Below are 24,079 nucleotides of genomic sequence, written 5' to 3'. Positions count from 1 at the left end.
ATAATCATAAAAATGTACCCTAATCATCAATATTCACACTCTCTTATTTGTAATCATATAACATTCTAATCACTTCTCTCAATTTTTTTTCTCAATCTATCGTTACCTCTCCTTAAATCTAACAATATATATATAAAGACATGTTATATATTTATTGATTTAAATAAATGTACCTACTATCAAATTTTACTGTCATTATATTCATTTTTAATGATGACATGATTCCAATAGCGTATTAATGATATGGGATTTCAATGGCACCATATTAATAACAATATTACAAATGTCAGTGATTTAAATATGTGCTAATTAATGACATTACGTATTTATATAAGAATTATCAAATAAAATATCACGTATTTATCTAAATTACTCGATTCATTCTCATTTTTATTTATCACTACTTTTGAGAGTTATATTTATACACTATTAATATATATTTTATCAGGTCCCTTAAAAGATATTTATAAGTAAATTTTATTAAAATGTAAATTTAAAATTTAAAAATATAATATATTACATGTACAAGACACAACATGGAAATGAGGCGGTTGATTTAATTCAATATTATGCGATAAGAATGTATCATAATGGATTAAAGGAAAGCTTTATAAAGTAGTGACTAGACCTATTATTAGAGGCGGAGCCATGTACATATTTAGGGGTGTATGTGCACCTGTTAACTTACAATTTTATTTTTTTTAGAATTAGTAGAAATTAAATATAATTTACATTGTCCCATGACAGGGTCTCTCAGAAACAGCCTCTCTACCTCTACGAGGTAGTGGCAGGGTCTGCGTACACTCCACCCTCTCCAGACCCCACCTAGTGGGATTTCACTAGGTATGTTGTTGTTGTTGTATTGTCCCATGAAAAACATTAGTGTCGTTTGAACAAGAGTGTTGATAGGTCAAGAATACACATATCCACAAAATGCTATTTTAGCCAAGATAGATGTGTAAAAATATTAGAAAAAATAAAAAATGGTAGAAAAACTATTGTAAAAACAAAGCAATCTTCGATAAAATGAGATAGAGGTAAATCGAATTAGTCATGGAGATCAATGATTAAACAAGAAATGAAAATCTTGCATGAAGCTTAGCAAAGACATGACCCTTAATAGAAAAATATGATAATCGAAAAATTATGATAGAATGTGAGTAAATAGTGAAACATGTTTTTCTTTTCGGGTTCATTAGCTACTATTTGTTGTTGTCAATTATTTTTTATTTTAAGTATCTATTATTTTATATGCTTTACTTAAACTGATAGTCTATCAATTTTTTTTATATTTTTATAAAGATAAAGAATAAAACTAGATACATATTTCCTCAATTAATTGTTATCGTACAATTATGCAAATCAATTTTATTTTATATACCTATTTAACTAAGTTCAATCATTAAATCAAAGATTATTTTCTTTCTCTTAGTCAACTATATGCCACGTGGCAACTGCTAAAATTCAAAATTTTTTATTTGGCATTGGGAAGTCCAAATTTCCACATGGGAGCCTCCCTGGGCCCACAAGTATATACACGTGGCTTCCTCGAAATCTGTGCAGCTCAGTCGTTGAACTCTGCAAGCTTTTTACTACTACTCTGCTAATGCTCAGTGCATTGCCAATTTTCTTCTACTCGGCATCGGAACTTTTATTTTTTCCCTGCAGCTTCTCCGGTGAATTATTGGGGAAATTTCCGTCGTAGTTTTTTTTTACTTGTACACGTGGCATTTCCGGCATCTTCTCCGATTTTCATCGACAACGGAGAAATACGAAGAGATAAACAAATAACAGCTCAAAGTCACCGTCGACGTCGCCGGAGAGTTTTATAGGTACGCCGTCGACGAATTTTAATTTTATTGTGATTTTAATTAATTTCCAGTGTCGGCACAGAAGAATAAAATTAAGAAATAATAATGACGATTATTTTGTATTATTATTGGTGTTTAGATTTAATAATGATGGATATATTAAATTAATGGTACATTTCGTTTTCAATTAGTGTTTGAAAATAAAGTAATTGGATTCTTCATTTGTGGACCTATTGAAAATAATAGCAGCACAAAATTACTCAAATTAAATGCTAATTTGACATATTACGTGAACTGTTTTGTATGAAAATTCAGAGTAAAAATAATTGTTTTTTTTTGTTGTTGTTGAAAATATTCAATTCTTTCATTTACTGTTGGAGCCAATATTCACGTTTATATTAAAGAGCGTAAATTTCGTAGAATTAAATCGGGTATATTGTTATTGTCATTAACGAGCAAATCTTTTGGGGTTATTGGGTGTGTTGTTATTAAAGAACATAAAATCTCGTGTGATGAAATTACACTGAGTATATTGTTATTATTATTGTTTGTTAAAGAGCATAAATATCATGAGGTTGTATTGAGTATGTTATTATTGTTAAAGTAGAATTAAACTGAATATATTGTTGTTGTTATAGAACATAAATATGTTTATTTCTTTCTTTATTTTATTTAATTAAGTAGAGCATAAATCTCGTGGAATTACACTCGTTATGTTGTTATTGTTGGTGAAGACCATAAATATTCTTATTTCTCCTTAATTTTATTTGATTAAGTAAATGATAAATCTCATAAAATTACACTGTATATGTTATAATTGTTGTTAAAAGAGCAAAAATATGTTCATTTCTTCTTAATTTTATTTGATTAAGTAAATGATAAAGTTATTATATGAACAAATTGAAAACCAAATCAGCACAAAATACCAAAAAAAAAACAGGGAATATTTTTTGAAATTTTGTAATTTTTCCCTCTTCTAAGAATCAAAATATTGGTAAATTAGACAAGAAAAGCATCAAATATTTTAATGTTCCCTTTTTGTTAATTTCTACTTTATTAATCTTTACTCGACAGCCGACACTAATTTTGTGGGTCTCCTTTTAAATTAAAAAAAATAATTATTATATCATATCATATATGCACGTCTTTTTAATTAATTTTATTTTTTATTTTTAAAAAAACATCACTTTCAAGAAAGTCCACAAATGGAGTAGTAATACAAGAAAAAACAAACTCTGCTTAGCTACTTGTAGTTGATGTTGCAGGCCACCAGGCCACAACAGCTTTTTCAGATTCTATCAAAAATGTCTTGGAAGCAAAGTCTTTTCTAACCGTTGGTAAACACTTTACTGTTTCTACCATACCATATTGGTCAAAATGTATGACGGGGTTACGGAAAATTATATTATTTATATATGGTTAAAAAAATTATTTTTTATGTATTGTATACGGTAGATGATTAATACCATTTGGTTTCTTGATGTGTGGCTCGAAAATTGTATTGTTTATATATGATTAAAAAAGTTGTTTTTTTTTTTATGTATATGGAGTAGTAGATAATGAACCCCATTTGGTTTCTTGATGTGTTTTGTAGTCGAAAATTGTATTATGGTTAAAAAGGTTGTTTTTTTATGTATATATTTAGTAGAAAATGAACCCTATTTGGTTTCTTGATGTGTTTTATAGTCGAAAATTGTACTATGGTTAAAAAAGTTTTTTTTTTTTTTTTTATGTATATATATGGTAGAGGATCAACCCCATTTGGTTTCTTGTTGTGTTTTGTCATTGAGTTGAAAATTGTACTGTTTATATATGGTTAAAAACGTTGTTTTTTATGTTTATAAATAGTAGATGATGAACCCCATTTGGTTTCTTGATGTGTTATGTCACCGAGTCGAAAATTGTACTATGGTTAAAAAAGTTTTTTTTTTATGTATATATATATGGTAGATGTTGAACCTCATTTGATTTCATTGTGTGTTTACTTTTTCATATTTTGAACTCCTTAATTTAGTGAAAATTCTGTCTCCGTGCGGTGGCTTCTAATTATTAGTTTGTTACTGTATTTTGACAATGTATTTGTTATTGCTTTGATTGTTGTTGACAAGTCTTTTTCTGATTTGAAAATTGGGTTGCTTTCATGGAGTTTGGTTTCAGCTTTGTAATTGAATATTTTTCTATCTAACAGACCTTTTAAATCTTTAAAAGTGAGTATTTTTTTCTTTTTTTGATGGATGGAGTTGGAAAATGAAATGTCTTTGTCTTAGGTGTGTGTTGTCAAGATGACTATTTTTGGCCTTTTTGTTCTTAATCTTTGATAGGTCTACCTTGTATGGTGAATAAGCATAGTTAAGTAGGGAGGATAAGATTTTCTTGATCTCAAAGTTTAACAATTTCCGCTTTTGATCACAAAAATTAGACTTAGTTGATACGAGAGGAGCACATGGCGCGGTTGTACTATTCAAGAAATGTGGTAGGATATCATATATATATACATGTTGCTGATGCTTGATTGAGATTGTCTATGCTTGTGCGTGTGGAATTGTTTCTTTCCTTCCAAATGTTACGGACACTGTCACTCTGTCATTTTGATTCTCCGAAACACTGCATTTAGAGCTGTTAGTTGAGCATCACTTTCTCTCAGGAGACTTACTAACTACCTAGTTATCATTCAGCTATTTGTGCTACAGAAATTGTTTAAATGTACATCTAGAGAAGTTCAAACCTACTTACATTTGTTGGCCTACTGTCTATTAAGTCCTAACTATCGTAGATTACAAATTATCATTCACACTCTTACTGTTCGATTGTTTATGTTTATTATAATTCCAGCTTTCGAGTTTAATTATCATGTTAGACCAATAGAATAACCTTTCCATCAAACTGAGAGGACAAGAATCTGAAAACTGTTTTCCAGGCTGTTCTGATCTTTGTCTTTTCTCTTGTACTGAAAGGCAATTTGTGGATAATATGATATCTTCTAGTTTCCTCGTCTTTTCTCTTTGTACCAGAATAATGATTTATGGATGATGTTATGATCATTTTCGTTGTTATACAATGTAATAATTTGGGATTGCCTTCTTGCAGAATGGTTCTTGAGATGAAAATTTCGTGAATGAACTACTCTTTGGTAAGATATCTCTTTACTCATTATTTTGAAATATTTGTGTTGTTACCAAAAGCTTTTACAATGTTTTCAAGGATTTATACTGAATGAGTGAATTCGTTCGAGTTACTTAGTTGAAAATGCTTTCAAACATATGAAAACTTGATGGTTTGAACCTCAAAGAACATGCACAACTAACATTGAAAATTTCTAAATTAATCTTCATTTTAAATTCAATTCAGTGATTTGACAAGAAGAAATGAGGGGTCGAAAGGAAGCAGCAATTGCTTTCATCATTAGCTTGGTGTGGATACAGCAAATTGTTGGCGGTGAGTATTGTTGTTGAGAGAATTACGGATGCTTCCTTCCGTGTAAATTCCCTTTTAAATGTACATGCAGTAAATTGAAACACTGTCTGCATCTGTCTTTATCAGATGAAGAAGTGCATAATGCATCAGTAACAAGTAATTGGACCTGCAGCTGTCTTGCCAACCCAAGTTTTTCCGTTCCAGAAAACTGTTCATCATCCTGTGATTGCACTATTGGTATGATTTTCTTTACCTTGTTTTAGAAAGCTTTTTGCTGCAGTACTGTGTCACGGTTGCTGTAGTGTTTGGACTGTGAATACTTATTCGAAGCAAGTAAAAGTTTCACGTGATGTCTTTTTCATGAACTGGCAATTGTTTCTTTAGAAAACTTGAGATGACTCTTTCCTTGTTACATGTTGATCTTGTCATATGAAGGATCATACAATGTAGAAAAGTTCACTCCGCACTAATTTCGTTCTATGCATTTTTGCAGAGGAATCAAGCAAGAACAAATGGATATGTATATGTGCACCTGATGGATTTCCTAGAGTGGCTACTGATCATAATCACAGCAGCTGTTTTACAGCATGTGATTGCCGTTATGGTATTTTTCTTCATGTCTGATCTTCGAAACACGTCAATCAAATGAGTGATTCATTGCATCAACTGTTTGTTGCGGTTATCTGCTTTTCTTCTATGCTCTCTACACACTAGTTTTTGCTCAATTCTTTTTTCTGGATTGCGAATACTAACAGGTTCAGACAGTTGATTAATTATGTGTTTCATTCTGATAGGAACTCAACTTGAAACACAATCAGCAAAGAAGAAGATATCCAGCAAAGTTATTTTGATCATTCTCTTATTATGTGCAACGGTCATAACTCTTGGTTTTGTTGCATCAATGTTGTGCTATGCCTATAGAAAGGATAAATATTCTATTCAACGATCTCTATTTTCGTCCGACAAATATACAAGTTGCAACAGTGCTACCAACTTAATACTAAGCCAAGGAACTACAACTGGAGAACATGAAGGATACATAGGTTCCTCCAACTGTATTGCAGGTAACATCTTTGAAATGAAACAACAGATGTTATATTGTATCACTTTCTGCTTAGGATGGACTTGCTCTTCCGATCCTTAAGAGTGATTTCGCTATGTAGTATGAGCTTCCTGATGTCTCGAATTGTGTTCGTTTCTCTTTGAACTTTTTATCCTGTAGGTTGTGTTCCCAAAGCATCTATTTTTTTCAAAAGAAAACCAGAAGTGTTTTACGGAACGATTATTCAATTTTCATATGCTGACTTAGAGAGTGCAACCAATAAGTTCTCTGATTCCAATTTGATTGGGGTGGGAGGAAGCAGCTGCGTATACCGTGGTTATTTCAAAGATGGAAAAGCTCTGGCAATTAAGCGAATTAAAACTCAGGCAGGGCGGGACGCTGACTCTGCTTTCTTGACAGAGGTAATAATACCTACAAGGATCATTCACCTTATGTGTTAAACATGGTTGGGAGCCTTTACACATGATGAGAAGGTTATTTAAATATGTTCTTAAAATTTTCTAGATAGAACTCATTTCAAGACTTCATCATCGTCATGTGGTTCCGTTGCTTGGCTACTGCTCCGAGCATCATGGTAAACATGCAGAGAGGCTGCTTGTTTTCGAATTCATGGAAAATGGCAATCTGAGAGATTGTCTGGATGGGGCTTCCGGGAGACATCTGGATTGGAGCACACGGGTCGCAGTTGCTTTTGGAGCTGCACGTGGCTTGGAGTATCTTCATGAAGCAGCTGCACCAAGAATCTTACACCGAGATGTTAAGTCTACTAACGTCCTATTGGATGATAACTATAGAGCTAAGGTAAGTTTGAAAATTACCGTCTTTTTATGATTGCCAGAGTTTTAATACCTACAAGTTGTAAATAGTCTCATTTTCCGTTATTACTATATCCCACTTTGTCTGACTACCTGAATATAATGTGTTCAGATTACTGATCTTGGCATGGCGAAGCACCTCCAAAATGATGGTATTCCTAGCTGTTCCAGCTCTCCTGCTCGGATGCAGGGGACATTTGGCTATTTTGCACCTGAATATGCAATTATTGGAAGAGCTTCTCTGAAGTCGGATGTTTTTAGCTTTGGAGTTGTGCTCCTTGAACTGATAACCGGACGACAACCAATCCATAAGTCAGCCAACAAAGCAGAAGAAAGCCTCGTGATATGGGTACGGAAAGTTAATAAAATGCTTTTCCTCCTTTCTCCATTTCAATAGCATTTCTACTTATTTGAACATTGAATTAATGTTATCAGACTCCTTTGCAAAACCTCCGTCCTCTCTCACGAAAAAAGATAATGGCGATTACTAATTTTCATCTAAATACAGGCCACCCCTCGTCTACTAGACAGTAGACGTGTGGTCTCAGAATTGCCTGATCCAAATCTGAACGGGGATTTTGAAGAGGAAGAATTGCAGGTAATGGCTTACTTGGCTAAAGAGTGTCTTCTACTGGACCCAGATTCTCGGCCAACTATGAGTGAAGTTGTTCAAATTTTGTCAACTATTGCACCTGAAACATCTAATCGGAAACACTTTTCGAGAGATGACTTCAAGGTATACATGAACTAAACTTATTTTGGTTTTCTATTGACATGCTGCCATTTTATGTTTGCATAGTTGTTTAATTGATCTATCGACTTCACAAAACGGATAAACATTACCAACTATTCTGTATGCCTATACAACATAGAGACTAGGTTCTTATATGCCAATGTACATATACGTTCCGATTTAGAAGAAACTTCATCTAGCTGAAATGTTAGGAATCCTATATATTTATCATCTATGAAATGTTACGAATGCTGCATAGGTTCGAACCCTGCCTTAGATAAAGATAAGGTCCACTATGTTCCGAGTTTCAAACAGTATGCCACTGGCCCTCGAGTACAGTTTTTGTTGTAATCTAAACATTCATCATGCTGAGAAACCTGTCTACACATTATATAGGACTCATTCAGTTATGACAACAAGAGTAATGGAGAAAGTTCGGGCTTTGTTGAAGCCGAGGAGATCAAGCAAATCACATCTGAGAATCGCGCAGCTCACTGCTTGTTGCCAAATTGTGCATTCATTCATTGTAGAGTATCTAGTGATCCAAAAGAAGACGTTATTCCAGCTGCATATGTCGAAAATCTGCTCCTCCAGAGTTCAAATTCCAAATGTTGGAGTGCACATGATGATGAAGCAGTGGATCTAACTGAACCGCGATTTGAGAAATTTCATATGCCAACAGTACACATGAACAAGTGTTGACAGAGTCATGCTACAGGTAAAACAACATACATTTTTTTCGCGCAAAAGGCATTTTTTTTTCAATTGATGTAAACAGGTTTACAATAGTCGTCTTTCTTTTGTAAATGATCTCTAGGTTAGCCTGTATACATCACACCTCCTGGGGTGTGACCCTTTCTCGAATTCTGCTAAGGCGTAATGCTTTATGCATTGAGCTTTGCTCTTTTTAGTTGTATTTTACTAGTCATTTCCTAGATTTCTCTAAGCGGTCTAAATATGATACACTATCATATGGTACATTTTAAGAAAGAAAATAGAAAATTTTGCTATGTGGGGCGGGATGGTGCGGGTTGAAATGTTTGGCAGGCAGGCGGGACCCACACAACAACCGTCCTGCCAGCTTATATCTAATGTCTAAACTCAAAAAGCCACAAAATAAAATTTATTCATTTTTCGTCTTTCCCACTTGAGAAGAAAACAAGGTTTGAATTCAAAATTTTTTATTTTTTCGTCTTTTCCAACAATAATAATACATTCAGTGTAGTCTCACAAAGTGAGGTTTGTGGATGATAGAATATACGCAAACCTTATCCCTATCGTAGAAGGTAGAGAAGTTGTTTCAACTAAAGGAAAAATAGTTCAAAGTCGTCTACACAAAAAGAATAAATCAAAGTGAAAGTATAACAAATCATTCTAGTAGTAACTACAAGAAAATAATAGATAGTCAAAGTACGAGAAACAACATATAGTAACATATTTTTAGTTCTTTTCCACTTGAGAAAAAAACAAGGTCTGAATTCAAAATTTCTTAATTTTTGGTCTTTCCCAACAACAATAATACATTCGGTGTAGCCTCACAAAATGGAGTTTGTGGATGATAAAATATATACAGACTTTATTCCCTATCTTAGAGGTAGAGAGGGTTGTTTCCGACAGACCCTCAACTAAAGAAAAAACATTTCAAAGTTGTCTAGTTCTAAACGGTAACTATGACAAAACAATAGATAATCAAAGTACGAGAAACAACAGATTTCCACTTGAGAAAAAAACAATGTTAGAATTGAGGAAAGATAGAGTATATGCAGATTTTACTATTATCCCAGAGATAAATCATCTCTTTCCAATGGTTAATAACCCTCGGCGCAAAAAAAAACAAGCTAACATTTTTAAAGTACAACAAAATAGTACCATAAGTACAATTTTTCATCTTTTCCACTAAAGAAAAAACAAGGTTAGAATTCTTTTATTATTATTATTATTATTATTTTATGAAATTGTTTATTATAAGTTTTTTTTTCTTTAAGCTAACGTCAAATGGGCCCACTTCCAACATATGCATTTTCATGTGGGCCATATAATATAGATGGGCTTTGGGCCGCGAGATCTCGCTGTCAATGTCGGGGGCCCAACCCAACACCTTACATTAGTTTCTTTGCCGGCAGTTCTAACCTCAATGTGAATTTACAAATAAACCCCCCACCGTCATGCAATTATATACTCCTTCTGTTTCAATTTATATAGTACATAGTTTGAATCCGTACGGAATTTAAGAAAAAAATAAAATGGAGTGGAATACCAAACATAACGCACGTTCTGGTTCTGATGTCGTTTGTTAGGTTCAAGTGTTTATAATTGAGCATGTCAAAAATTATAGCTAATAACAAAAGTGTAACTTTATTTCTTAACTAAATTCACAAAAAAAAAAAGACATTATATTCAATCATGACTCTGAATCACGCCATCCCAGGCCCCTCTTAGGCCTTCCCATGGATAATATATTGGTGTTACCTAACAATTCATCTCCCAACACTTGCTTTATGCAATATGTTGCTCTTGAAAATTGAACTCATGGGTCGCATGATTTTGGTTCTGATACCACTTATTAGGATCAAACACTTACGTTTATATCAAAAGATATAATTTAAAATAGTAAAGATACAACTTCATTTTTCAACTAATCCCACCAAGTAGGTGTCATATTCGATCCTGACTCTGACTCGAACCGCCCAATAATTACAAATAAATTTGTTAAAAAATTACAAAACCAATTGACAAAGATGTGGACCTTGATCTAGCTAAGATGACTAGTCATGGTCTCCTATGAATTGATTGTTGGCCATCTCTTTTAATCAAGGCTATAACATGTACATTCTTGTTTCTTCAATTAGACCATGAATTGATTGTTGGCCATCTCTTTTATTCAAGGCTATAACATGTACATTCTTGTTTCTTCAATGAATTATATAAGCACTTCATTGAAGCTATATTTTATTTATTTGTAAAAAATAAAAGAAGCATTAATTATAGTGCTTTAAATAAGCATATATTTCATTTATAAGTAGTGTTTGTGCATTGAATTGGAAGTTAAGATAACCATACATAATTAATAGGTGGTTAATTTCTTACGTAATAAGAAATAATAGACATATTATATCTAAAAATCTATTTTTCAATTTAAATTTGAACTTCAAATTACATAATCAAAAGCCTACTTGATATAATAAAGTACAACTTTATACCACTACTAACAAATAGATAAGTACACAACCTTAGCAGTTATAGGTTATCTTTACCTCATAAAAACGGAGAGATTGTTTCCGATCAATCTTCTCAGCTCAAGTTAGGAGTGTACATGATCGGATTGGTTTGAGTTTTCAAATATCAAACCAAACCATTTGTGTCGGATTTTTAAATCTATAAATCAAACCAAACCAATAAAACTCAGGTTTTTCAACCTCGGGTTTTTTCGGATTTTTTCGGGTTTTTTCGGTAAAGTATTCATACAAACATATAATTTACTTGTACTTTAAATATTTCTCTAGTCCTACCAAAATACAACTATCTAAGGTGTTTTTTAAGAAAATAACACAAAATATGATATGAGATGACACTAAAATACCCAACAAAAAAATAATAATAATGAAATCGCGTAAAACAAATATTGCAAATTAACAAGTCATAATGCAAATGATCATAATTTAAAAGTACTAAATCAAGCTAAAATAAGTTTAATAAGTANATGTGTATTATATACACACATAAAATCAAAAATTTCTTCTTTTAAGTGTGGTCTCTTGGAAATATATGCTATAATAACTGATAAGTGTTTAATTAGGTATGGATGGAAAGGTTGTCACCCCTCGGGGCGAATCTAGTATTTCAGCTTTATAATTCTGAATTTTAGAATGATAATTTGAAACGTTTATAATTGCATTCTAAATTTAATAATTAATACATTTATTTAAAATATTAATATATTATTAGAATAAAAAATATTGAATTCAATCGAATAGTCACATGTGAATCTTCCAAAAGTCATAGTTATAATTCAATTCTACTCATTCTTAGCTAAACATTTAACAAACTTCAATCTTACCTAAACATCCCTTTGACAGTTGTGAACTAAGACAAAATAAATTTAGGACAATGATTGAACTCCCTTTAACCCCTATTGTCAAACTATCCAGTTGGATTATTTTTCCTTTTTATAAAAAATAAATTAATTATATTCATCTTTTAGTTTCTGCTTAAAATTTAAAAAGTCTTTGGACAGCGTGTAAACGATGGAGATTCACAATTTTAATTTTATGAATTCAGAATTTTAGTTTATTGAATTTATAGAGTTCTAAATTTGATAATTTTTATATATTAAATAAAAATTAAAAAAATATATATAATTAATATTACTGAATTTTATCGAGTTCGTACCATAAAATAAATTATATCAGAAGTGGAGTTCTCATTCTTCTAGAAGTATTACTATTCATGCAATTGATGGACAACATGAATAATGCAACTATTGTTGTTAGCACTAATTAGTCAATTTTTCAAGCATAAAGGTGGTGAATATAAACACTAATTTATATACTAATGCTATTGACTTATTGGTACTCATTTAAAGTTGAAATTTGCACGATTTTTTCCTTTCTTTCTAATAACACAATGTGGTTAATGAATGATGCTAAAGTAGAAAAAGTAGTGAAGAATATTATCTTCTTTTAAAGTGAATCAATTCCTTCTCTCTTCTTTTCTTTAACATTTCTTCAATTAAAGATTTTTGCATGTTGGATTATTCATTTAATAACAATTTGGAGAATTTTGTAGATATACTTTAAAACATAACATATTATAAACTTGATGGCCATAACAGAGGGGGGCTCGTGAAAATATGTAGAATCTATTAGATTAATGGGGATAATAACTTGGATCGTGACATTAAACATTATTTTACATACATAAATTATCAAAAAATATATACATTTCAAATATTTAAAAATAGTATTCGTTAAATTACATGTTCAAATAAAATTTAAATTTTAAATCAATTTAATCTCAAATCATGATGACGATCCACCAATCTAACTTCACTCTTAGGTAAACAATTTTAAATCTTTCTTTCTTAATCCAATTTGGGCTTTAAAAAGATTAAAATTTAATTGATTAACCAAAAATAGTGGGGGTTTAGATTCCATTTGTTGCTAATTAAGGAACATAATGTATTTCCCAAGAGACTAGATTTCCACTAAGTACAAGCCCCAAATGTCCGTACAATTTTATGAAAGGTCAAAACATATTAGGAGAAAAATATTTTAAGAAAAAAGAAAACAATTACTTAATAAATTAGTCCATAGGAAATATTCTTTTAAAATTTTAGAGAGTGATGAATATTGAAATTTTAATTTCCTAAGTTATAATTTTGTTTATCATAAACATAAAAGCGCCACAATTTGTGAAAACAATTAAAACTTCTTCAATTTTTATATAATTTCCAAATAAGTAACTCATAGTTCATAAACAAATATATCATAATATCCTAAAACGCCGCATTACTAAATGCATTATCCAGTCCTTTTTATAAAAAAATATTTTCGATTACATGTTATTCCTACAAACTTTCAAATGCACATTATCTTACAATAATTCACTAGTCAACAATAACAATAACTAGTTATTCTTTTGTACTTTGTTTGGATGATTGTTACATATTGTTTCATGATGTATAATATTGCATTGTAGTGTATCGTATTGTATCATTTTAATTAATACATTATTTGGATAAATTGTATCGTCCTTCGTTGTTACATAACGTGACACATCCATAATTTTAATGATAAACCTACAAGAAAAGTAAGGTACGGTGTAGAACTACTATGAAAAACTATGATAAAAGATGAAATATGATTATTAAATAACAAATAAAAACAAAATGAAAAGAAAATATTAAGATAACGACGCAATCACACTAAATTAGTCATTACAAAAAATAGGTCTTTTCGTTGTTACCTAACGATTGATTTAAATGATACGATATAATAGAATTTAAGAAACAATCAAAACAAACATTGTATTTAAACTAACAATACAATACGATAATTGATAAAATCCATTTTTTTTTTTTTGAAGAATTTGAAATTGTAATTTTGTGCATAATTCATAAACAAATGTTGATTTCAAATTAAAAATTAAAATTGGACTATTTATGCATTAATATAAGTCGGTTGTAAAATAAAATAAAATTAAATAGCAGCATATGTTTACACTGCCACGTGACACTATCCATTTAGTCAACTCCTTGGATTTTTAGAAAATCCAAAACACAGTTAAGCCAGTTGTGAACTTTTTTCTTGCCTGTTATTAATTTCATCTCGAATGGACTCTACAATGCACGATTCAATTTTAGTTGGAGCTTCAATATAGACTCCGGACACTGAATAGAAAACCAAAAAACATATTCATTTTACACAATTACAATCTTGTCTTTTTCATACTGATACTGTACTATACTCACTAAAAATAGAATAAAATAAAGAAATTCAGATTTTATTTTATATATATATATAAATTCCCATTTTTTGTAACTGAAAATCCTTCTCTCCCAAATTTCTGCAACTGGGGTTGCTGCAAATAGCAAAGGGGAGAAACAAATATTGTCTATTTTATAAAAAAGTTTGTGTCTTTCCTTTTCTGGGCATTACTTAGTCTGTTGGTTTTTTTATTTTTCTCTGAAATTTAGCAAAAAGAAGATTCTTGAAAAGAAAATAAAAGGTTTGATTTTTTTTTAAAGCTTTTTTGTATTGATGCTGTATGTATTTTGTTCAATCAAAGATTATGGTTATTTATTAAAAAAAAAAAAACTTGGTGTTTTTCCCTTTTTGGGTTTTACTTAGTGTATTGGGTTTCTGATTTTTCTCTGAAATTTATAAAAAAACAAACAGAAATCAGCAAACCAAAAAAAAAAAAAAAGGTTCTTGAAAAGAAAATACTAAAAGTTTTGATTTTGTTCCTCAAAGATTGATTGTTAGTTGCTTTATCAAAGGGTAGTACTAGTATTTTTATTATTTTTACCACTTAGTAGGAGTTCCAACCTTTTTTCTTCGTTAGTGACTCGAACTCATAATTTCATGGTTGGAGGCTCTTTTGTCTAGTAGTAGAATTTGTTTTCTATCAATATTTCTCACTGAGTGTAGATTTTAATGTATTGCTTTTTGTTTTACTTTCTTGCTGTGTTCTATATGAATTTGTCTGTTCACTATAGAATGTATGACTAATTTTTTTGTTTTGTTATAGTATATGCTCTAAAGGGTTGATGCATTCTTTGGTTATTGTTTGTTATAATACAAATTTAATGTATTTAAGGTTGGTTCGAGGTGTTGACTGATTCTTCAACCAATGGACTGAGAAATCAAAGATGTATTTTTTTTTCTCTGAAAGATGTGGAATTTTTGCTAGACTATATAACCAGACAATGAGATTTGAAGACTTGGTCACAAGTTTGACTTGAATTTTTAGTCTATATTTTAGACTTGTAAAAGTTAGGAGTATTAATTGTAGAGTCTTTGCTACTTTATGTGTAATGTGTATATGTATTCAACTTTTTTCAGTTCTTCACATGATTTCTACTGAAAGAGAAAAAAGAGCAGCTAGTTCTCTTTGTCTTGTTTGGCTTATAATTCATCTTGTATCATTTTCTTGTTATTTGTCCGTGATAGTCACAGACCTTCTCTTTTTGTTATGTTCCACAGATCAAAAGCCTATAATTTAAGCTCTTGGGAGATTATCATCTTTGAGTATAGTGTGCTCAAACTCTTGAGTACGAGCTGTGTTGCTTCGCGTGTATGCGGTTAATTGACTGAAGTCCTATTATTGGGACGGGTTTTTAAGTTAGTGGTCATGGCTTATGGTAATTCAAGATCCGTAAGGTTAGTCCATTTTTGACATATTCCATTATGATATCTAGTATGAGTTCTTGTTCTGTTTGATCTTTCATTTGCTAGCTATTATGCTCATCTTTTTGTATCAGAGAATTTGTTTAAATTATGTATGAAATTATCAATTTGTCATCGATTCTCAGAGTTTAGTATTATCTATTACTGCTTGTTGTTTCACCTTGATATCTGATTATCTTGTTGTTGTTCTGTTTGTTGCTATTGCCTTGTTTTCATTGTTTATTGATATTTCGATTGTCTTGTTGTTGTTTTGTAAGATTTGTGTGCAATCTACCCTCCCCAGACACCACTTGTGGGATTATATTGGGTTTGTTGTTGTTGTTGATCATCATCGATTATGTTATAAGGTTATTTTTTAATTTCAGATTCCAAGATGATCTTGAATCAACAAAATATGCAGCGATGAATGGAGATAATGTGATTAAAGTTAAGTACAAGATTGATGGATCACGATTACCTGAGCCAGCTAGTAGAATGAGTGAAATGGAACCTAACAGGACTGGGAAATCCTTGAAGGCTAAAGTATTATCGCGGGTTTTCTCAGAAGATTATGAAAGAGTGAAGAAAAAGATACTTGATCCTCGTGGACCTACAGTTCGTAGATGGAACAAGATTCTCTTAGTTGCTTGTTTAATTGGTTTATTCGTGGACCCTCTATTCTTTTACTTGCCGGTGGTCCAAGATGAAGTCTGCATAGATATAGGAACTAATCTTGAAATTGCCCTTACAGTTATTAGATCAATAGCTGATGTCTTTTATATGATTCAGATATATATTCGGTTTAGAACTGCCTATGTTGCTCCATCTTCTCGAGTATTTGGGAGAGGAGAGCTTGTTATAGATTCTTCAAAAATAGCTCAAAGATACTACAAAAAAGGTTTCTGGATTGATCTGATTGCTGCCCTGCCTTTACCACAGGTTTGTCAACTGTAAAATTCGGTTAACTGCATTCCTTAGTGGAACTAAAATTGATATTGTTAACGAATATTGCTGTCCCTACGTTTCAGGTATTAATTTGGGGCATTATTCCAAATTTAAGTGGCTCAACAATGGCAAATACGAAGAATGTCCTTAGATTCATTATCATTTTTCAGTACCTCCCGAGATTCTATCTCATATTTCCGCTGTCATCACAAATAGTAAAGACTACTGGCGTTGTCACTGAAACGGCATGGGCTGGAGCTGCTTACAATTTGATGCTTTACATGTTAGCCAGCCATGTAAGTGGATTCAAATAGCAGTTTTTAAGAATTTACTTTGGTTGCATATAACATAGCATTGAAATTATACAATTGAGTAATTTGCTCGGAAAAGAGCAAGCAGATCTTGAGGAAGAAAAATAAACTAAAAATGAGTGTTAACTCTATTGTCAGACATTAAAGAAGCTCAAAGTTCAAGTTCTAAAAATCGATTTTGCTGTAAACAAACTTTATTTCGAGTAAATGATATCTCAAAAGAATTGGAATGTCGAGAGAGGGTTCAAATCGAAAATTTGGGACTATTTGAGATGTTTTGGACTGAATTTCAGTCCTAGTTCGTTCTACAAAATTTATACAGTTTTTATCCAAGCTTGTTCTCATAAGCCACTTTCAATTACAAGTACCAATGGTATTTTTTCGTATACAAATCAATGATATTTTCTTATTTGCAAATATAGGTAGGAGGAGCTTGCTGGTACCTTCTATCAATTGAGAGGCAAGAAGCTTGTTGGAGACACGCTTGCAGTTTTGAGGAGCGATCGTGTGATTTTGGATATTTTGATTGTCGAAGGGTCAAGGAACCACAAAGAAGTGCCTGGTTCCAGACCAGCAATATTACAAAGCAATGTGATCCTACTACTAGTGATTACCCTTTTGGCATTTACAGTGATGCCGTGACAGCTAATGTTACAACTGCTTCGTTTTTCAACAAATACTTCTACTGCCTATGGTGGGGCTTGAAGAACCTAAGGTAAGGCACTTTAAAATGTTTAGGGAAGTGAAACAGAATATGAAATTCTTCTATAAGTGTTTAGGGAAACAGCCTCTCTGTCTCGCAAAGGTAGAGGTAAGGTTTGCTTATCCTACCGTCCCCTGACCCCACTTGTGCGATTACACTGGATATGTTGTTGTTGAATCTTGACTTCATTTTTATATTGTCTGATACACAGTTCTCTTGGGCAAAATCTCGCAACAAGCACTTACATTGGAGAGATAGGTTTTGCCATCATAATAGCAACTCTTGGCCTAGTTCTGTTTGCGTTGCTGATTGGAAATATGCAAGTAAGTCCACTCGTGTACCCTTACTGCATTTTCGTCTTGTCGTCCACAACCCTACGTGAAAATATTGTCACATTTGAGATATTCTTCAAAGCCTTTAGGTTGTAACATGACTTAAGTTTGTTTGTTGGATATACATATATACTCACGCACTTTATTGGCAGACGTATCTCCAATCAACAACTGTCAGATTAGAGGAATGGAGAATCAGGAGAACTGATACAGAACAATGGATGCATCATAGGCAGTTACCTCAAGAACTAAGACAGTCTGTACGGAAGTATGATCAATACAAATGGGTGGCTACAAGAGGAGTTGACGAGGAAGCTCTTCTGAAAGGACTTCCTTTAGATCTCCGTAGAGATATCAAACGCCATTTGTGCTATGATCTAGTTCGAAGGGTGAGTCTTATAGTTGTTTCATCTTATAGTATAGTATTGGTATGCATGGAAGTTGAATGAATTTGTTCTTGGAGTACTCGAAGCAATACTAGAATATAGTCGAGGAAACCAAACGTGATTCATGCTAATACACTAGAAAGTAGTGTGAGAAAGAAAAAAAACAAGGCATTTCGGCATAATACATAACAGACACTCAAACTTGGAGTCATCCGGTAAGTAAGCATATCTAGACACCTCAACTTGTCTCCAATGTGTCAGTTGAACACACCAACTTACTAAATGATCTTGTACACACCTCCTAAAATTTATGTATCATGTCAATGTCTAGTGTCCACGAGACACAGCGGGGAGAGTTGGAGTGTTTAGTTGTCAGTTGAGACTGAGTTGAGGTATCTGTCTAGATGTGCACTCTCAAAGTTGGAGGACTTACTTTGCCAGCTGAGGCCAAGTTTGAGTGTCTGTTTATGTTAATGTTAGTACAATACCTATCTGACTAACCATCGTTGAAACTTGATAGGTTCCTCTGTTTGATCAAATGGATGAAAGGATGTTGGATGCAATATGTGAGAGGCTCAAACCTGCATTATGCACACAAGGCACTTGTCTTGTGCGCGAGGGTGATCCTGTCAACGAAATGCTCTTCATAATTCGAGGGAATCTTGATTCTTACACAACAAATGGTGGTCGTACTGGTTTCTTCAATTCTTGTCGCATTGGTCCAGGCGACTTCTGTGGTGAGGAACTGTTAACATGGGCACTCGATCCACGTCCAGGTGTGATTCTACCATCCTCCACTAGGACAGTAAAAGCAGTATCAGAAGTAGAGTCATTCGCGCTAGTAGCAGAGGACTTAAAGTTTGTTGCAGCACAATTCCGGAGGCTACATAGCAAACAACTAAGGCACAAATTCAGATTCTACTCACACCAGTGGCGAACTTGGGCTGCATGTTTCATCCAAGCAGCATGGCGTAGACATAAAAAACGAAAGGGTGCAGCCGAGCTTAGAGCTCTGGAGAATCTTATGGATGAAACTGAGTCAGTAAACGTACAATTGGATAAGAATGCATCTGCACCTGGATCAGGCTTTGTAGCCTATGCAGCAAGATTGACAACAAGTAGAAGAGGTCTTCACAAACATTCGAGTTCGGATTCCAATGCAGTTAGCTCACTACAGAAGCCTGCAGAGCCTGATTTCTCAGTTGATGAAGAGTAACTTAAAAAGAGCAAATATATCATATGAATATACACAAGTATACAAATGTGAGAGGTGTTATACTATGTACATTGGGATTTTCATAATATTTGTTTAAAGTTTAAACTTCAGTGAAAGTAGAAAAACTCTTATTGCTGCAGTGTAAATTATAGTAACAGGCCAGAGGGAAAAAAAAAGTGTAAAAAAAAGAACTGTGGCTTAAAAATGAGTGAAGTTATTTAAATTTTATTGGACTTAGTATTCATATAAAATAAAAGAATAAGTGAACTAAGAAAATAGATCATACAACTCCAAAGCACATATTTTGGTGAATTAATTAGAATATGAGTTGTGTTGAGATATGATAATATTATAAGAGCTAAAAAAATATTAGTTAAATTCAAGAGAAAATATATATTAAATTTAAAGATATGTTGTTCTTATAAAGATTCAAATCCTTGGCTTGAAGTCCGAGAAAAGATTTGACAACCGATCTAGTAATATTCTTTACGAGATTATATTTAACTCAAACTTTTGAGCATAAACAATTTAAAGGAAAAAAAGAACCAAAAAATTATTTAGTTTAAATCATATAATTACAGATTTTTATATGGTAAAAGTATAATCGATATTAAAATCATAAATATTAGATATATAAATATAAATAAATTACAAAGGCTTATGATATTTTTAGACTAAAAGGTAGAAGGAGTCAAGGGGGTATATTTGAACCAAAAACAACGATTAAGTTATTTCCAATAGACTAGAGATATTCTTGAGCCAAAAAAAAAGATCGATATTTATGAGCCTTTTCCAAATTATAAATAAAATTTCACTGTCTACACCAATAATTTACTTCATAGATTTGTACCAATCTACATCCAAAATATTGCTTGACCATGTAACAAAACTAATGAAAATCGTTTTCCATAAAATAATGAATACTTATTATTTTTTGCCCTTTTGCATTCCTTTTATTTTCTTAGCAAATCAATAATTCACTCCATAAATTTGTAGCAATTTACATTCAATTCTATGTCACTATATATATATTCTTGGTAGTTACATTTTAAAAATATTCTTAAATTGCAATATTACAATTAGAATTATTAAGAAAAAAAATGGAGATGTATTCAACATTATTGTGAATGTTATCGCGAGGAAGACAAATTTGCAAAACGTATGATGAATTTAATTATTCATGATATTATTGAGAGTAATAATATAGTGGTTGTTTTAATTTTATTATTAATGTATCTCAATAATATCGATATGTAATAGTTTGCTTGGGTCCTTATTAATGCAAGTGGTTTTTTTATAAGCATTTTTATTATTAAAATTTCTCTATACAATAATATATCTTTATAATTGTCTAATTTATTTCAGTATATTTTTTATTTTCTTACTAATCTGCGTATCGGTCGGTTCGATTCAATTTTGAAATTTATCAATTTGGCTTATTGGTTATCAGTTTGTAGAGATGCTAAACCTTTAAAGAATCATTAAGATATTGGCTTATCGGTTATTAATCGTAATCGGTTCGGTTATCGATTTAACCGTTAAGATTTGACAAAAAAAAACATTGAAAATCACTTAGAAACAAGGCGACAAACCCAATGAACATGAGTTCACAAATTGTATCTTTTCTCAAAAGCAAACACTTTTACATTGTAGAATAAAGAGTTTGAGACAGCCAAAAATAAAAGTAGGAAACTAAACTCTAAGTCAAGGACTTTATATTCAAAATGGTTTAAATATAATTTTTTAATTTACTATCGGGTTATTGGTCGACCTGTTAAGAAAAAAACTCAAACTGTTAAGAATTGATAATCCGATAACAAAAAAATAATCAAAATTGTTATCAATACTGCTAACCAATCACTCATCAGTGATAAACTAATAATTTTTATTCGATTCGAATTATCGATTTCGGTTCGATTCGTAATTGACCGTTATAACGCCCCACAACAATATTTAATATTTACCTAATTGTTAAAGACAAAAAATGCTAAAAGAAAGATTATTTTTTTATTTTAAAGTATATACATATATGTCTGTTTTATTTGATTGATAACTTATTTTAAATTATTAATGAATTAAACAAACAATACATATACATCAATGATGTCAAGTCATTTTTCGATGAAAATAACATTATCCCATCGGACCATTCTAATTAAAAAAAGATAATTTAACTAAACTATCCTTTATTTGTTCACATGTGAATATAAATTTTATACTTGTAAGAATTAGTGATTTAATCATTTATAGGTAAATAAATTTCTATATGCTAATGTCATTTATTATAATATATTATTATGTATGCCTATGATAAAGCTAATGATACGTCCTTGAAGTGATGGCGCCTTGTGGCATACAAAAGATTTTTTTGAAATTTTTTTATGAGGACCTTCGTAACGAGTTGGGGATCATTATATATAGTTTCACTATTTTAAGATATATTTTTGCATTTAGGACCTAATATTTAGGAATTATGCGACTTTGTTGGTTTTCATGTGTATTAACCTATAAATTTGACGCCTTGTGACTCTCAGAAGGTTTTTCTGAAAAAAATTATGAGGACCTCCGTAATGAGTTGGGGGAACATTACTTATAGTCCCACCATTTTTAAAGCATATTATTGCATTTAGAGGCCAACTTTTAGAAATTACACGATTTTCTTGATTTTTCATGTGTATTAGCTCATGGATTTGGCGCCTTGTGGCACCCGAAAGGTTTTTACTGAAAAAACTTTATGACAAACTTTGTAATGAGTTGGTGGAGCATTACTTATAGGCCCACCATTTTATAAGCATATTTTTGTATTTAGGGACAAACTTTTAGAAATTATGCAATTTTTTGTTTTTTTGTGTGTATTAGCCCATATATTTGGCGCCTTGTGGCACTCAAAAGGTTTTTTCTGAAAAAACTTGCTGAGGACCTCTGTAATAAATTGGGGGGGGGGGGGGGGGGNATTACGTATAGTCCCACCATTTTTAAAGCATATTTTTGCATTTAGGGGTCAACTTTTAGGAATTACGTGATTTTCTTGGTTTTTTCATGTGTATTAGCCAATGAATTTGACAGGTTTTTGCAGTATTTTTTTTTATGAGGACCTCTGTAATGAGTTGGGGGAGCATTACATCTAGTCCCACCATTTTAAAGACATATTTTCGCATTTAGGGCCAACTTTTAGGAATTACGCGACCTTCTTAGTTTTTCGTGTGTATTAGTCCATGGATATTGGCATCTTGAAGGTTTTTCTGACAAAACTTTATGAGAACCTCCTTAATGAGTTGGGAGAGCATTACGTATAGTCCTACCATTTTATAAGGCATATTTTTGCATTTAGGGGTAAACTTTAAGAATTACGTGATTTTCTTGTTTTTCGTGTGTATTAGCCCGTGGATTTGGCGCCTTGTGGCGCTCAGAAGGTTTTTTGAAAAAATTTTATGAGGACCTCCGTAATGAGTTGGGGGAGCATTACGTATAGTCCCACCAATTTTTAAGGCATATTTTTGTATTTAGGGGTCAACTTTTATGAATTACGAAACTTTTTTTATTTTTCTTGTGTATTAGCCCATAATTTTGTCACTTTATGGCGCCTGGAAGATTTTTTTGAAAGAATTTTATGAGGACCTCCGTAATGAGTTGGGGGAGCATTACATGTAGTCCCACAATTTTTAAAGCATAATTTTGTATTTAGGGGCCAACTTTTTGGAATTACACGACTTTCTTTATTTTTTGTGTGTATTAGCTCATGGTTTTGGCGTCTTGTGGCACACGAAAGGTTTTTCTGAAAAAACTTTATGAGGACCTCCATAATGAGTTAGAGGAGCATTATATATAGTCACACCATTTTTAAGGCATATTTTGGCATTTGGGGACCAACTTTTAGGAATTACGCGACCTACTTGATTTTTCGTGTGTATTAGCCCATAGATTTGGCGCCTTGTTGCACCCGGAAGATTTTTCTGAAAAAACTTTATGAGGATCTCCGTAATGAGTTGGGGAGCATTACGTATAGTCTCACCATTTTTTAGGCATTTTTTTTGCATTTTTTGGGCCAAGTTTTAGAAATTACGTGACTATCATGATTTTCGTGTGTATTAGATCATGAATTTGGTGCTTTATTGCGCCCGAAAGGTTTTTCTGAAAAAAAACGCTTTATGAGGACCTCCATTATGAGTTGGGGGAGCATTACTTATAGTCTTGCCATTTTTAAAGCATATTTTGTATTTAGGGGCCAACTTTTAGGAATTACGTGACTTTCTTATTTTTTCGTGTGTATTAGAACATGGATTTGCCCGAAAGATTTTTCTGAAAAAACTTTGCGAGGACCTCCATAATGAGTTGGGGAGCGGGAGCATTACGTATAGTTCCACCATTTTATAATACATGTTGTTGCATTTATGAGCGAACTTTTAGGAATTACGCGACTTTCTTAGTTTTCACATGTATTAGCCCATGAATTTGATACCTTGT

General features: G+C 32.0%; 2 protein-coding genes across 3 annotated transcripts; both read left to right on the top strand.

Annotated features, from left to right (window-relative positions):
• The first annotated feature begins 3,034 nt into the window (after positions 1 to 3,034).
• On the top strand, positions 3,035 to 8,564 carry LOC125843673 (receptor-like serine/threonine-protein kinase NCRK). 2 transcript variants are annotated; one of them, XM_049522844.1, is made up of 11 exons: positions 3,035 to 3,148; positions 4,899 to 4,941; positions 5,160 to 5,246; positions 5,352 to 5,462; positions 5,719 to 5,829; positions 6,020 to 6,289; positions 6,448 to 6,689; positions 6,793 to 7,089; positions 7,216 to 7,452; positions 7,612 to 7,839; positions 8,233 to 8,564. In XM_049522844.1, exons 3-11 carry the CDS (start codon positions 5,177 to 5,179, stop codon positions 8,536 to 8,538), a joined length of 1,872 nt encoding a protein of 623 aa, XP_049378801.1. In that variant the 5' UTR covers positions 3,035 to 3,148; positions 4,899 to 4,941; positions 5,160 to 5,176; the 3' UTR covers positions 8,539 to 8,564. The 2 variants fall into 2 exon arrangements, with proteins under 2 accessions (XP_049378801.1, XP_049378800.1); XM_049522843.1 differs by lacking the exon at positions 3,035 to 3,148 and adding an exon at positions 4,131 to 4,284.
• A 5,837-nt stretch (positions 8,565 to 14,401) lies between these two features.
• LOC125843668 (protein CNGC15b) lies at positions 14,402 to 19,703 on the top strand. Its single transcript, XM_049522836.1, has 8 exons — positions 14,402 to 14,562; positions 15,540 to 15,716; positions 16,109 to 16,661; positions 16,751 to 16,963; positions 17,401 to 17,693; positions 17,893 to 18,004; positions 18,166 to 18,402; positions 18,920 to 19,703. Exons 2-8 carry the CDS (start codon positions 15,688 to 15,690, stop codon positions 19,613 to 19,615), a joined length of 2,133 nt encoding a protein of 710 aa, XP_049378793.1. The 5' UTR covers positions 14,402 to 14,562; positions 15,540 to 15,687; the 3' UTR covers positions 19,616 to 19,703.
• Positions 19,704 to 24,079: the final 4,376 nt, after the last annotated feature.

The sequence above is a fragment of the Solanum stenotomum genome, chromosome 11, assembly GCF_019186545.1.
Source record: "Solanum stenotomum isolate F172 chromosome 11, ASM1918654v1, whole genome shotgun sequence".
NCBI lineage: Eukaryota > Viridiplantae > Streptophyta > Magnoliopsida > Solanales > Solanaceae > Solanum > Solanum stenotomum.
This window is presented reverse-complemented; position numbering and strand designations above follow the sequence as displayed.